Genomic DNA, 16,425 nt, shown 5'->3' with positions numbered 1-16,425 from the left:
CCTCCAGGTAGGCAAGCAGGTAACAGACGGGTGCTCCCAGGTGAGCGAGCTGACGGACACAGCAGGTAACAGGCGGGTGCTCCCAGGTGAGCGGGCTGACAGGCCAGGCAGGTAACAGGCAGGTAACAGGTGAGCGCTCCCAGGTGAGCGGACTGATGGGCACAGCAGGTAACGGGCAGATAACAGGCTGGCAGGCAGGACGAGGAGTCAGGTTAGCAGCGGAACCTGAGGACTGAAGCAGAGATAAGCAACTGTGCAACAACTTTTGCTCGGGCACCTCCATTTTGGAGGAGGTGCCTTAAATATGGGAGGTCACTCCGGCTATTGGCCGGGGACTCCTTAGGGCCGCGCGCGTGGCCCTTTTAAGAGAGAGGGAGCGCGCGCGCCCTAAGCACAGTGCCCGGGAACGAACGCGCGCCGGCTGCTGCAGGAAGAGGAGCGCAGGAGGACGCCGCCCGGGGAGGTGAGAGGGATGGCGTCTCTGCCTGGCAGGAGACAGAGACGCCGATGCTACACGTACACTGCACAAATCTGGCCTTTATGGAAGAGTGGCAAGAAAAAAGCCATTTCTCAAAGATATCCATAAAAAGTCTCGTTTGAAGTTTGCCACAAGCCACCTGGGAGACACACCAAACATGTGAAATAAGGTGCTCTGGTCAGATGAAACCAAAATCGAACTTTTTGGCCACAATGCAAAACGATATGTTTGGCGTAAGAGCAACATAGCTCATCACCCTCAAAACACCATCCCCACTGTCAAACATGGTGGTGGCAGCATCATGGTTTGGGCCTGCTTTTCTTCAGCAGGGACAGTTAAGATGGTTAAAATTGATGGGAAGTTGGACGGAGTCAAATACAGGACCATTCTGGAAGAAAACCTGTTGGAGTCTGCAAAAGACCTGAGACTGGGACGGAGATTTATCTTCCAACAATACAATGATCCCAAGCATATGTTACGCACACGCCCGGACTAACGGGCGTGAGCGTGGTTAGTGATCCCACTGGACCATGAGCCGAGGAGTGCCTGGAGGGGCGTGACTAAGTATCAACTCGGTCCGATCCAAGGTCACACGGCGGCTCAGTCGACTCCGTGAACCAGGGAGGAACCGAGCAGAGGGGCCAGGTGCTACTCCAGGTCAGACCCAGGTCACAGCTGTTGACCCACACTGGGGAATGCAAGAATGGGCAGGCACAGCTGGTATGCAGACAGGTGGGTACTGGCAGGCACGACTGGTATGCAGACAGTCGGGTACTAGCAGGCACGGCTGGTATGCAGACAGGCGGGTGCTGGCAGGCACGGCTGGTATGCAGACAGGCAGATACTGGCAGGTAGGAACGCAGGCTGGATAGGGACCAGTACAGACTGGGATACAGGAACAGAGCCGCGGGTGCGGTGGACTAGCAGAACAGAACCGCAGGCGGGGAGGACAAGCGGAGCAGAGCAGAGCGAAACCGCAGGTGCGGTGGACAAGCAGAGCAGAGCGAAACCGCAGGTGCGGTGGACGAGCAGAGCGAAACAGCAGGTGCGGTGGACAAGCAGAGCAGAGCGAAACCGTAGGTGCAGTGGACAAGCAGAGCGGAGCGAAAACGCAGGTGCTGTGGACGAGCAGAGCGAAACCACAGGTGCTGTGGACAAGCAGAGCGAAACCGCAGGTGCGCTGGACAAGCAGAGCAGAGCGAAACCACAGGTGCGGTGAACAAGAAGAGCAGAGCGAAACCGCGGGTGGAGTGGACAAGCAGAGCAGAGCGAAACCGCAGGTGCGGTGGACGAGCAGAGCGAAACCACAAGTGCGGTGGACAAGCAGAGCGAAACCGCAGGTGCGGTGGACAAGCAGAGCAGAGCGAAACCACAGGTGCGGTGAACAAGCAGAGCAGAGCGAAACCGCAGGTGCAGTGGATAAGCAGAGCAGAGCGAAACCACAGGTGCGGTGAACAAGCAGAGCAGAACGAAACCGCAGGTGCAGTGGACAAGCAGAGCAGAGCGAAACCGCAGGTGCAGTGGACAAGTAGAGCAGAGCGAAACCGCAGGTGCAGTGGACAAGCAGAGCAGAGCAAAACCACAGGTGCGGTGAACAAGCAGAGCGAAACCGCAGGTGCAGTGGACAAGCAGAGCAGAGCGAAACCGCAGGTGCAGTGGACAAGCAGAGCAGAGCGAAACCGCAGGTGCAGTGGACAAGCAGAGCAGAGCGAAACCACAAGTGCGGTGGACAAGCAGAGCAGAGCGAAACCACAGATGCGGTGAACAAGCAGAGCAGAGCGAAACCGCAGATGCGGTGGACAAACAGAGCAGAGCGAAACCGCAGATGCGGTGGACAAGCAGAGCAGAGCGAAACCGCAGGTGCAGTGGACAAGCAGAACCAGATACACACAAGGTACTTGCAATGAAGTAGCGAGTGAACACAAAACTCACAAACAGAAGTACAGAGACAACGAGTTGGAGATAGGTGCAGGTTCAGACACTGCAGGAAAAGGGAAGGTTCGGACATAGAGACAAAACAGGTAACAGGCTAGGACACAGTTCAGACAGGAACTGAACCAGGAACAAGATACAGGAACGAGCCTGGGAACTCAGCCCCCAGGGTGGCGGAAACAGACTAGAAGTCACAGATACAGGTAACAGGCCTGGGTATACAGCCCCCAGGGTGGCGGAACAGACTAGAAGTCACAGATACAGATAACGGGCCTGGGTATACAGCCCCCAGGGTGGCGGAGCAGACTAGAATTCACAAATACAGGTAACAGGCCTGGGTATTCAGCCCCCAGGGTGGCGGAAACAGACTAGATACAGGAAAGGACCTGGCAACTCAGTTGCACAGAACACACTGAAAGAAAGTGTTTCTCAGGCACCTCCTACTGGGTGGAGGGGGTTTAAGTATCCAGTGACTCACAGCAATAGGCTGGGGACGCATTAGGAGTGCGCACACAGTAACTATAAGAATCAGGCAGTAACCGCGCCGCCTCCCTAAGCAATCAGACAGGAGACATGCACACAGCAGGTACTGGAGCAAAAGTGTGCAGCCTGGACTGATAGGTAAGATGGCGGTCTTGCATGGTGGGAGGTTGTAAGGCATGCCAGCACGCCGCCAGGGATGTTACAGCATAAAGCAAAATCTACAATCGAATGGTTCAAAAATAAACGTATCCAGGTGTTAGAATGGCCAAGTCAAAGTCCAGACCTGAATCCAATCGAGAATTTGTGGAAAGAGCTGAAAACTGCTGTTCACAAGCGCTCTCCATCCCACCTCACTGAGCTCGAGCTGTTTTGCAAGGAAGAATGGCCAAGAATTTCAGCCTCTCGATGTGCAAAACTGATAGAGACATACCCCAAGCGACTTGCAGCTGTAATCGCAGCAAAAGGTGGCGCTGCAAAGTATTAACTTAAGGGGGCCGAATAATATTGCACGCCCCACTTTTCAGTTTTTAATTTTTTTAAAAAGTTTAAAATATCCAATAAATGTCGTTCCACTTCACAATTGTGTCCCACTTGTTGTTTATTCTTCCCCCAAAAATTAGAATTTCATATCTTTATGTTTGAAGCCAGAAATGTGGCAAAAGGTAGAAAAGTTCAAGGGGGCCAAATACTTTCACACGGCACTGTACATGGCTCATGTTTAAGTGATAAATTTACTGTAGCACAGATTAATCTCAGCTAAAAGTCTAGACCCTTTGATCAGGAATAGGACAGACATTTATAGGACATTTCATAACTTTCCCAAATTCTTATGAAAAAATATTCCCCACAAACTCCATTGAATTACTGTACCACTAATTAGCATCACAGGTGTCTACAATCTTGTAATCAGTCAGTGGGCCTTGTGAGGCAGTGACCGGGATCATATACGAGGGACGTTATATCTCCCCCAGAATGTGTACAGAGACCTATTAAAACCATTGGAGTGCATTGCAGTCACAAACACAAGTGCTGCTGCAATGCAGGAATGAAGGTGAGCATTGACCTGGTCAGGCTATCTGGCTAAGGCAGATTAGTAAAACCCGGCAGGGCCTTCATTTCTTGGAGGAAGTTACAGAAGGCAGTGGGGCGGCCTCCTCCCTCCAACCCGAGTTTTTCCAGTGGCTCTTACCACAGGTCCTTTAAAAACCCTGCACTAAGGATTAGTGTTGTTCTATGTTGGAACCTGCTAGGAGCACAGCAGGGAAGCTCAGCAGGATTGAGGGTGGCTGAACCCACGCCTGGGAAGCCTCTGCACCTGTCAGGCTCTGAGCGGCCCGGCGCGGCCGTTGCCCACGGCAACCGTTGTTTAAAGACTCATGTTAACCCGGCTGCGAACCGGAGGACTTTCCTGTTTACCCGTGAGTTGCTGAATAAAGCTGTTTATGTTGGGCTTGTTTGGGTCACTGCCTCAGTTACTGCACGGTGTGAACACCGCCGCCTTACAGCCTGTATATAGGGCTACAGATACTCACTGTGCTGTTTTAGTGACATGGTGTGTACCACACTCAACATGAACCAGAGGAAGCAAAGGAAAGAGTTGTCTCAGGAGATTAGAAAGAAAATTATAGACAAGCATGTTAAAGGTAAAGGTTATAAGACCATCTCCAAGCAGCTTGATGTTACTGTGACTACAGTTGCACATATTATTCAGACATTTAAGATCCATGTGACTGTAGCCAATCTCCCTGGACGTGGCCGCAGGAGGAAAATTGATAACAAATCAAAGAGACGGATAATATGAATGGTAACAAAAGAGCCCAGTAAAACTTCTAAAGAGATTAAAGGTGAACTTCAAGCTCAAGGAACATCAATGTCAGATCGCACCATCCGTCGTTGTTTGATTCAAAGTGGACTTCATGGGAGACGACCAAGGAGAACACCATTGTTGAAAAAAATCATAAAAAAGCCAGACTGGAATTTGCCAAACTACATGTTGACAAGCCACAAAGCTTCTGGGAGAATGTCTTATGGACAGATGAGACAAAATGGAAGTTTTTGGCAAGGCACATCAGCTCTATGTTCACAGACGGGAAAAATGAAGCATATCAAGAAAAGAACATTGTCCCTACTGTGAAACATGGAGGAGGCTCTGTTATGTTCTCGGGCTGCTTTGCTGCGTCTGGCACAGGGTGTCTTGAATCTGTGCAGGTTACAATGAAATCTCAAGACTATCAAGGGATTCTAAAGAGAAATGTGCTGCCCAGTGTCAGAAAGCTTGGTCTCAGTCGCAGGTCATGGGTCTTGCAACAGGATAATGACCCAAAACACACAGTTAAAAACACCCAAGAATGGCTAAGAGGAAAACATTGGACTGTTCTTAAGTGGCCTTCTATGAGCCCTGACCTAAATCCTATTGTACATCTTTGAAAGAGCTGAAACATGCCGTCTGGAAAAAGTAACCTTCAAACACAAGACAACTGGAGCAGTTTGCTCATGAGGAGTGGGCCAAAATACCTGTGAGAGGTGCAGAAGTCTCATTGACAGTTACAGGAATCGTTTGATTGCAGTGATTGCCTCAAAAGGTTGTTCAACAAAATATTAAGTTAAGAGTACCATCATTTCTGTCCAGGCCTATATCATGAGTTTAATTTTTTTTTAAATTCTGTGGAAGTTGAAAAGCAATGTCTGACTTTCATTTGTTCATTTTCATAAATTTTTAATGTATTATTACTTTTGTCAGATTCAAGTTATTTCTGTGACCATTGTGGGTTTTTCTTTCATTAAATGAGGGGTACCAACAATTTTGACCACGTGTGTATGATTTAGATAGAGGTATACAGCAATCAAAGCTGCCCACGTTTTATAAATTCCATTATCAGAGCAATATACAAAACAGTATATACAGGTGCTTCTCACAAAATTAGAATATCATCAAAAGTTAATTTATTTCAGTTCTTATATACAAGAGTCATTAATAATAATAATCTTTATTTTTATATAGCGCTAACATATTCCGCAGAGCTTTACATACATAATCATCAATGTACCCATTGGGGCTCACAATCTAAATTCCCTATCTGTATGTCTTTGGGGTGTGGGAGGAAACCGGAGGAAATCCACGCAAACATGGGGAGAACATACAAACTCCTTGCAGATGTTGTCCTTTGTGGGATTTGAACCCAGGACCCCAACGTGCTGGCCATTGCAAACAGAGTGATCTATTTCAAGTCTTTATTTCTGTTAATGTTGATGATTATGACTTACAGCCAATGAAAACACAAAAGTCATTATCTCATTAAATTAGAATACTTTTTAACACCAGCTTGAAAAATTATTTTAAAATCCGAAATGTTGGCCTACTGAAATGTATGTTCAGTAAATGCACTCAGTACTTGGTCGGGGCTCCTTTTGCAGCAATGTGGCACTGCTGAGGTGTTATGGAAGCCCAGGTTGCTTTGATAGCAGCCTTCAGCTCGTCTGCACTGTTGGGTCTGGTGTCTCTCATCTTCCTCTTGACAATACCCCATAGATTTTCTATGGGGTTAAGGCCAGGCGAGTTTGCTTGCCAAACAAGCACAGTGATACTGTTGTTTTTAAACCAGGTATTGGTAATTTTGGCAGTGTGAACAGGTGCCAAGTCCTACTGGAGAATGTAATTTCCATCTCTAAAAAGCTTGTCGGCAGAGGGAAGCATGAAGTGCTCTAAAATTTCCTGGTAGACGGCTGCGCTGACTTTGGTCTTGATAAAACACAGTGGACCTAGACCAGCAGATGACATGGCTCCCCAAACCATCACTGATTGTGGAAACTTCAGACTAGACCTCAAGTATCTTGGATTGTGTGCCTCTCCAGTCTTCCTCCAGACTCTGGGACCTTGATTTCCAAATGAAATGCAAAATTTATTTTCATCTGAAAACAACACCTTGGACCACTGAGCAACAATCCAGATCTTTTTCTCCTTGGCCAAGGTAAGATGCCTCTGGCGTTGTCTATTGGTCATGAGTCGCTTGACACAAGGAATGCGACACTTGTAGCCCATGTCCTGGATACATCTGTGTGTGGTGGCTCTTGAAGCAATGACTCCAGCTGCAGTCCACTCCTTGTGAGTCTCCCACAAATTTTTGAATGGCCTTTTCTTAACAATCCTTTCAAGGCTGCAGTTATCCTGGTTGCTTGTGCACCTTTTTCTACCACACTTTTCCTTCCACTTAATTTTCTATTAATATGCTTGAATACAGCACTCTGTGAACAGCCAGCTTCTTTAGCAATGGCCTTTTGTGGCTTACCCTCCTTGTGGAGTGTGTCAATGACTGCCTTCTGGACATCTTTCAAGTCAGCAGTCTTCGCCATGATTGTGGAACCAACTGAAACAGACTAAGGGACCATTTTAAACGCATAGGAAGCCTTTGCAGGTGTTTTTTGTTAATTATTCTAATTTATTGAGATAATGACTTTTGTGTTTTCATAGGCTGTAAGCCATAATCATCAACATTAACAGAAATAAACACATGAAATAGATCACTCTGTTTGTGATGACTCTATATGAGTTTCACTGTTTGTATTGAAGAACTGAAATAAATTAACTTCTTACTGCTATTCTAATTTTGTGAGAAGCACCTGTAGTATAATGGATCCCACAAAGTCCTGTATACAGAGTAATGCGGCACACATAGTCCTCTGTATAGAATGGGCCCCACATAGTACTCCATACAAAATAATGGGCCCCACATAGTCCTCTATACAGAATAATGGGCCCCACATAGTCCTCTATACAGAATAATGGGCAACACACAGAACTCCATACATTATTATGGGCAACACATAGTCCTCTATACAGAATAATAGCCCCACATAGTCCTCCATACAGAATAATAGCCCTCCATACAGATTAATAGCCCCACAAAGTCCTCTATACAGAATAATGGACCTCACGTAGTCCTCTATATAGAATAATGGGCCCCACATAGTCTTCCATGCAGAATAATGGGCCCCACATAGTCCTCTATACAGAATAGTGGGCCCCACACAGTCCTCAATACAGAATAATGGTCTCCATTAAGTCCTCCATACAGTATAACGGTCCCCACATAGTCCTCCATACAGAATAATGGCCCCACATAAGGGTGGTGGTTCTGGTGTCACGGGTCAAATTAAACCACCCTGCGGTCCAGAGTTTGTCAAGTATGATCTAGATAGAGGTATACAGCAATCAAACCTGCCCACGTTTTATAAATTCCATTATCAGAGCAATATACAAAACTGGATGTACCAAATTAAAGATGGGTCATTGATCTAGAGATTTATTCTGATTGCATTATTTGGCATCAGGAAGGATTTTACCCGATGATATGAGGCAGTTGGCAACCTCCTTAAGTCACGGCCCAACTATCAGTATTTGGTCAGTATTCGGTCAGTATTTTTTCTCAGGAGTGGGAGCCAAAACCAGGAGAGGAACAATCAGAGAAAAGGTATAATAGAAACAAGTCACCAATTCTGCATTTATCACCCACTCCTGGTTTTGGCTCCCACTTCTGAGAAAAAATACTGATAGTGGGGCCGTGGCCATATAGGATTTTTTGCCTTCCCTTTGATCAACACTGCAGCCAAAATAATCATTCTTGTTTTAGTAATTTCATGAATCACAGCTGATGGAAGGTGTTAGCAGAAATCCCTCGTCATGTTTGAGAGGGGGAGAACCACTATTCTCCAAACCGAATATATTACTCAGCATCATGACTGATTTGTTTTCTTTTAAAGACCATGTAATGGGCTGTGTTTTTAAATTTAAAATGCTTTTTTATTCTGTAATTATCAACTATGTAAATACTATATCAATAAAAATAAAATAATATATTCTGAGGTTACAGTTATTTATCTCCATTTAAAACTTCTCTATCCATTTTGGTTTATTTAGTTAAGTAATTGAAATTAATAGCTCCATAGAGTAATGTGCATGACATCAAGGAGCTAAAGCTGACTTCTCAATGAGGGGTTGGAGTAAGAACTGCTTTAACCCCTTAGTGACAAGGCCAATTTTTTTAAATCTGACATGTGTCACTTTATGTAGTAATAACACTGGAATGCTTCAACATATCCCAGTGATTTTGAGTTTGTTTTTTCACGACATATTATACTTTATAATAATTGTAAATTTAGGATGATATGTTTTGCGTTTATTTATAAAAATGTCAAAAATTTTACAAAAATTTCAAAAAACTTACAATTTTTGAACTTTGAATGATTATACTTTTAAGGCCACGGCCCCACTATCAGTATTTGATCAGTATTCGGTCAGTATTTTTTCTCAGGAGTGGGTGATAAATGCAGAATTGGTGACTTGTTTCTATTATACCTTTTCTCTGATTGATCCTCACCTGGCTTTGGCTCCCACTCCTGAGAAAAAATACTGACCAAATACTGATAGTGGGGCCATAGCCTTATCCAGATAGTCACACCACACAAAAACATTAATAAATAACATTTCCCTCATGTCTGATTTACATCAGTACCATCTGTAAAATGTTGTTTTATTTTGTTAGCATTTTAGAAGGTTTAAAAATGTAGCGGTAATTTTTCATTTTTTTCAAAGAAATGTATAAAACTTATTTTTTTAGGGACCTATTTAGTTTTTGAAGTGATTTTGAAGTCCTATATATTAGATACCCCCAAAAAGTGATCCCATTTTGAAAACAGCACCCCTCAACATATTCAAAGCTGATGTCAGCTAGTTCAGGTGTTTTTCAGGAATTAGTGCAATATGGCATGACAAGAAAGAATAAATATATATTTACCACATAAATGCTGTTAACTTCTGAACAGGTCACTATAGCCAGCAGACCCTAAGGCCGTTATTTGGCCGTGAATTTCCATTGCAAACATCAGGTCACACAATCAAGATCTTAGGGTGCCGATGGGGTTAAAGAGGAAGCTCCCACACTGTGTTAACCATGTAGATGCTGTAGTCACTATTGACAGCAGCATTTCAAGGGTTAAATGACCATAGCCGGTGCCAACACTGATCGTGGCTGATGCAGCAAGTTGTCAGCTATAGTGTACAGCGGAAGACTGCTGGATTGTGACCCATTGGGGGATGCTAGTCTCTTATATTGCAAGTCAGTAAAATTTTTTATTGGTGGTCACTAAGGGGTTAAACAGAGCTGTTATATCAAAAGATGTTCAAAATTTATCAAATTCCTTGCATCACTTTGATAAATGTGGCCTAAATATGGGGCAACACTACCACAAGCACAGTGACTTCAAAAGTTCCTCTTAAGATGAATTATTTCCCCACCGAGTGCTGGCCCCAGTGTACCTGAGATCTAGAAACGATGTACTAAGTAAAGAGAATGCGTCATCTGAAAAATAATTATTGTTTTAAAAAATACATTAAACATAAAAACTTGATTTAATTCTTGACTTTTTTTTAACTTTCAGTATTACTATCTGTAAGAATTGCATGATTTCAGAATTTCATGTTTTTTTAATATAGATAGTTACATAGTAAATGCAGTTGAAAAAAGACACGTCTATCTTATTCTTGATTGAAGTTTTTTTTTTTCAACTGTACTAATTATGTAACTAAAGTATCCTGAAATCATGCAATTTTCACACAGGCCACTAAGCCTAATATTAGGCTCATACTTCCTGTCCTGTTCAGATCACTTTTCTGTAGTCATCTCATTATCATCACAAATAATGATAGATGGCTCCTCTATATACAGTAAATAACATAATATCACACAGTTCACAATAGGTGATGACCATGGCTCGCTTCCTCCTCTTCCCTACACAGTGACTGTTGCCCAGATCACAGCATGCCTAGAAAACTCTCCTATAGAAGTCAATGAGTCAGAGACTGTCAATTGCTGACCCATGGTGTTGCTGTAAAGCATATCTTTTATCTGCCATGACGGCATCGCCCTATAAATATATTTATTTGGCAAATAAAGGCAGATATTGTAAAAAAAAAAAAAAAAGAACATGTATATCTATGGGGATTTATCTAGTTGTCAAACTATTGGGGTATTTTTTTATTTTCCTTACATGAATTAATTTGGGGCGAAAATGATTTTTGCAATTGGCTTTCGTTCAAAATTTTACATGGTTTTGCTTTTTACTGTTTTTTTGAGTGCATCACATTCAACTTTAATGTGGTCTTTGGTCATGAATCAGCTAAGAAGAGCTTAAAATAAACAGATCAGAGTTACAAAATTTTCTATTGGTCTGTCAGAATGAGCTTGCTGGCGGATTCTCAGTTAACCCATTCAGCAGCCAGCAATAGACTGTGCAAAACAGAGGCAAAGAAGGCAAACGATGCAAAATGTTTAATGAATCCCAAATCCAGAAATTATTTTTAGCCAAAAATACATGTATTTAAGTAAGAAAAAAAATTGTCCCCAAAAGTGGACAATCCTTTAGATATTATTATAAGTGATGCATTTCCTTGAAAATCTGTGTACTGTGGATTAGGTCACACTATATGCACAACAATATTGGCTCAATTTGTCTAATGATTTTATTTATACAAATAATCTTCTTATACTTATTTAGCACTTGCTACTACAAATGAAAAGGTTTAAAACTGTAGGGGTAAGTTCACACAGCCGTATTTTCGATCCGAGTGCTGTCCTTAAGGGTTCGCTCACATTAGCATATAAATTAGACAAGTTCAATGCGAGAAAAAAATTGCATTGCACTCTGACCAATGTTATTCAATGAGCCAGTGCCGATCTGTGAGTTTTTACTCAGCTGTAATTGGGCCGAGGAAAAAGTTGCAGCATGCTGCTTATGGCTGCGTGTATCAAACGGGACTCACCAATACAAATCTATTGGTGTGAGAAAAAAATGAGTGCTACGTGGACCATGGTTATGCTGTCCTATTTTTATGCACACATCTCAAAACAACCAAGAAATGGCATCAGCTTAGCACAGGAAATTCACAGCCAGAACCCTGAGAATAGATAGATAGATAGATAGTTTTTTAGGCTTGCTGAACCTAGTAAAAAAATTAATTAATGAAAAAAATGACGTGGGGTCCCCCCCTATTTTGATAACCAGCAAAGGTAAAGCCGACAGCTGGTAGCTGATATTATCAGGCTGGGAAGGTCCCTGGTTGTAGGGCCCTTCCCAGCCTAAAAATATCAGTCTGCCGCCACCCCTGAAATAACGCATCACATTAGGTGCCCCAATTTTGGTGCTGTGCCTTCGCTCTTCCCAATTGCCCTGGTGTGTTGGCAATCAGGGTAATGGGGTTGATGTCAGCTGTGAATTGTCCAAAAAAACAGCTGGCATAAAACCCTGGTGTTAGTAATGGAGAGGTGTCTGAGACACACCCATTACTAACCCAGTAATCAAAAGTAAAAAAGACACACACAAAATACTTTATTTAAAATAACATTCCCCAGCACTTTCCCTGGTTCACCAATTTATTAAGAAAAAAAAACAATCTATGCAGGTCCGATGTAGTCCAGGGAATCTGATGTAGTCCACAAATGGAAACCTGAAAAACATTAAAAGAGAGAAATAAAAACAAGACGCTGTCCCTTGTTCACCAATTTATTAGAAAATAAGGGTTCGACGAAGGTTCAGTGCAGTCCAACGCTTCCCTCGATGTTCCCGGATTCCATCATTAAAAGCATATAGAGACTCGTTCTGAGTTTCCATAAGCTTTTAGAAGCAGCCACTCCCAGCTCACGCTGCGCTCCGCGAGACCTAATTGCTCTGCAGAGCGGTGACGTCAGTAATGATAACACTCATCAGAATCGCTGGGTCTCACATAGGGCAGTGTGACTCGGTGGCTCAGCTATTTTTTTGGACAATTCACAGCTGACATTAATAATCTTTATTTTTTTAATAATCATTATTTTTAGATGGCTCTAACATATTCTGCAGCGCTTTACATACATTATCATCGCTGTCCCCGTCGGGGCTCACATTCTAAATTCCCTATCAGTATGTCTTTAGAGTGTGGGAGGAAACCGGAGAACCCGGAGGAAACCCACACAAATATGGGGAGCACATACAAACTCCTTGCAGATGTTGTCCTTGGTGGGATTTGAACCCAGGACCCGAGCGCTGCAAGGCTCTAGTGCTAACCACTGAGCCACCGTGCTGCCCATTAACCCCAAGCTCCATTACCTCGATTGCCAACGCACCAGGGAAATCGGGAAGAGCTATGGCAAAGTGCCAGAATTTACGCATCTAATGTGATACACCACTTCTTGGACAGTTGTGGGCTGGTATTTTTAGACTGGGAATGGCCCAATAACAAGGGACCTTCCCAGCCTGATAATATCAGCTCACAGCTGTCTGCTTTTGACTCGCCCCCTAGGCCGTGGGGCACTCGGGACCGGTCTTCAGGGCAATGCTGGGAGTAGTAGTGGCGACCCGGTCCCGTGGCTCAGGGTGGTCAGACCAGTGGTAGTCTGCTATCTGCTGTAGGTAATGTCCGACTATGCCACCCGTGGATTGCGGTCAGGGCTAACCGCCGCTGCAGTGCAGACCGCTGGGGCTGATATAAATGTGCAGCACTGAATAGTTCAACTCCCCACGGGAGGAGTATGGCCCCAGGGCAGAATATATAATGGATGATGGAGGGGATGATTCCGACCGCGATACCCAGGAAACGGAGGCCTCTTAAACAGTTCAGGGTCTTTATTAGAACAGGTAATATGACCCAGAAACAGGCCCGGCTAGGAGGGGGCCTGGATGTCTGAGAGCAAGTGGGAGGCTGGCCCTGGTCAGCGTGAGGGTGTAGGCCTACCGTGCTCTCTGTGCTCCTTCTGGCTATTTCCCTCCTTGTAGTGTAACAGCCCACGTTCCCGAGCTCACCGTGTCCTCTCGCCCGTATGGCTTGCAACTTGGGTCCCATTCTACTCCCGGCCTGGTACGGCTTTGCTGGTCCCTTCTGCTGTGGCGGAGCCTCCGGGCTTCTTAGGCCAAGGAACATGCAGTCCCCTGCGGACTGGTTATCTGCTGTAGGACGTGGAATCCTCACAGCCTCAGACACCAAAGTCTGGTAGATTAGTCTCTTCGTCTGCCAGGACAGGCGCACTTCGCCTCTTGTCCCTGGCTCGTGGCTCTCCTACTGCCACACGTCCTTTTAGGCTGCAACACAACTGTCTGTCCCTGCTCTGGGACACTTCTCTATCCAGAGACAGATTGTCCAGTTCTCCCTAACCCTGCCCCCAGCTCCAGCTTTTATAGGGGCAGCCTGCTCACCCTACTGGCCTGGGACAGGAGGTGCTGCATGCTAATGGTCCTTGACTAGAGGACCTCCCCCTTGCTCTCAGACACAGCTTTATTATATTTGTGGCATCCAGGCCAGGGTGACACACTTTACCTTGGCTGGTTTCATAAAATAGGAGGGACCCCACGTCATTTTTTTTCATTTATTTATTCATTTATTTGGTTAAACAAGCCTAAAAACTGTAGAATATTCTCTACATGAAAGGCACTAAAGTATGCAAATTTATTATATGCAGGGGGCTTGTGATATCTGCAAGATATCCATCTATTATATATATATTTTTACAGGTACATTGCAATTCTTTAACATAGGAAATTGTAAATGGTCTTGTAAATGATAGCTGCTGTTGTAAAAAAGTGAATGGCATACTGATTGCACACGGATAACTAGTGAGAAACAAATTGTTTGAGTTTGCTGGATGAAAAATTAACATTCAAAACAAGTCTAGTTGTCAATGTCAATGTGTAACATTTCAATGTAGAATTTTTTATTTTCTTATGCAGATATTTTTAAGTGGTGGATATCAATTGCTAACAGCTGACATACAGAAAGCATGGATCCACATACAACAAGGAGGATTACTTGTTGACATTCCTGGCATGAATCGATTAAGACAAAGGTATAACATGAATACATCCAAAATTACATAATCCTTACTTTTTCACTTGAGAAGTATATGTTTCACATTTCATGTAAAAAAAAAAGAAAGGATGTACCATTAAAAAGGTTTTTTTTTTTTTTATTATACATTTAATATATGTATGAAAACTTCATCTTGATACAAACTATATGAAGATAAAGGTGTTTTTTCAATGGTGTTTACCTAAGTGTTCATTTGGCAAATATTAGTAATTCCCTAATGTTCTTTTTGGACAGGAAAAGTTTACCTCTGGCTCACCTCCCATGAAGATCTAATTTTCGACTCATATTTTAACAGTGACAAGAACTGTGATAACATTTCTTGGGTCTTTTTGGAACATAGTGCAACTTAAAACATAGTGTAGTCCCCTTCATAAAATAAAAACAGTCTGTTCTCACCTCAAGTGGAGGCACCGATCCAGCAATATTGGTGCCTGGTCTCCCGGGGCTCGCACGTCATTGTTATGCCACATGAGTCCTGGAGCCAATTTGCGACCACTGTGAGGCTCATATGCTCTTACTACTTCCGTTTTTCCAAGTTACATTAGAAGGCGAATAACCTGCAAAAAACGGAAGAAGTAAAACTACAGCAGTCATTAACAGCCACTGATTGGCCTCAGGGCTCTCGTGGCATATACAGGTCATGCGAGCCCTGGGAGACTAGGCACCAACATCAGTAGAATGGCGTCGTCACCGGAGGTGTTTATAAGGTGAGTGAAAAATATGGGGGATATAATTTCAAGAAAATCGACTGTATTCTATCTGGTCGTAGATTATAGACCTCCTTCAAAGTGTGAACCTGTGACAGGACAACTGGCTCAGCAGGTGATGCAGTGTCAAAAGCTCCAAGGTGGAAAAACTCACACCCCCAGCAGCCTAGCTGGTACCAAGGCCTTCTTGGCAGGATGAACCCCTGCTAGGAGCCCAGGCTGCTTAACTGCTTCAAACAAACCCTCCCCAGACAAATGGGAGCCGTAATTTCATAAGGAGTTATGAAGTTATCATACGTTGTAGCCATATACCAGTTACATTTTCAAGATATTGGGAATGGGCCAAATGCCTGCCTAGGTCTCAACCTTTTCTAATACCCCGGGGTGGGGAGATACGTAAAATGGCTAGTTGAATCCAGGTAGCAAAGCTGTTTTTGGTCTCCAAGCGTAAGGGGGGCCCGGCCAGATTTGATGGCACCCAAACCGCCGCCCTATGACCTTCCGTTGAGAAGTTATGATCCATCATAGGTTTGGAGTTTCAGCTACCAGAGTCAAGGGGAGAAAAACTAGGACCATACTGGGGGCATGAACGGCAGTGACCGAGCAAAGGGTTAAGTGCTTGTGCAAGGCTGTGGTCCTTTGTTCACTTCTAAGGGAGGTCACGCCGTGTATCGTGTTGGAAGAAATCGGAAACAGCTGGTACCCCACACCACCCATGTAGCTGCCAGCAACAAAGCCTAATATCAAGCCGGTAACTGACTTTTGTATCATCTGCTTATACTTATTGTACTACCACCTGTATTTGCATATCTGACCATCGCATATGTATATCCATTGAGTATATAGTGTTTTGTCTATTGTGCCCTTAAGGCAATTAAATATAAAATTAAACCTTGGGCTGCTCTTTTAGCTCGATCCACACATCCATATTCTTG

General features: G+C 44.0%; 1 protein-coding gene across 3 annotated transcripts in view; it reads left to right on the top strand.

Annotated features, from left to right (window-relative positions):
* Positions 1 to 16,425, top strand: part of LOC141215153 (uncharacterized) — a 446,656-nt gene that overhangs the window by 178,703 nt on the left and 251,528 nt on the right. For all 3 annotated transcript variants that reach the window (XM_073665502.1, XM_073665499.1, XM_073665501.1), the window contains exon 13: positions 14,645 to 14,760. In XM_073665502.1, the coding sequence (XP_073521603.1) occupies positions 14,645 to 14,760 (116 nt within the window). The remainder of the gene's footprint in view (positions 1 to 14,644; positions 14,761 to 16,425) is intronic.

The sequence above is a fragment of the Phyllobates terribilis genome, unplaced genomic scaffold (genome assembly GCF_046119375.1).
Source record: "Phyllobates terribilis strain yellow unplaced genomic scaffold, ASM4611937v1 Scaffold_2__4_contigs__length_985480577, whole genome shotgun sequence".
Lineage (NCBI taxonomy): Eukaryota > Metazoa > Chordata > Amphibia > Anura > Dendrobatidae > Phyllobates > Phyllobates terribilis.
The sequence above is the reverse complement of the archived record's forward strand: the minus strand, read 5'-3'. Positions and strand labels throughout refer to the sequence as shown.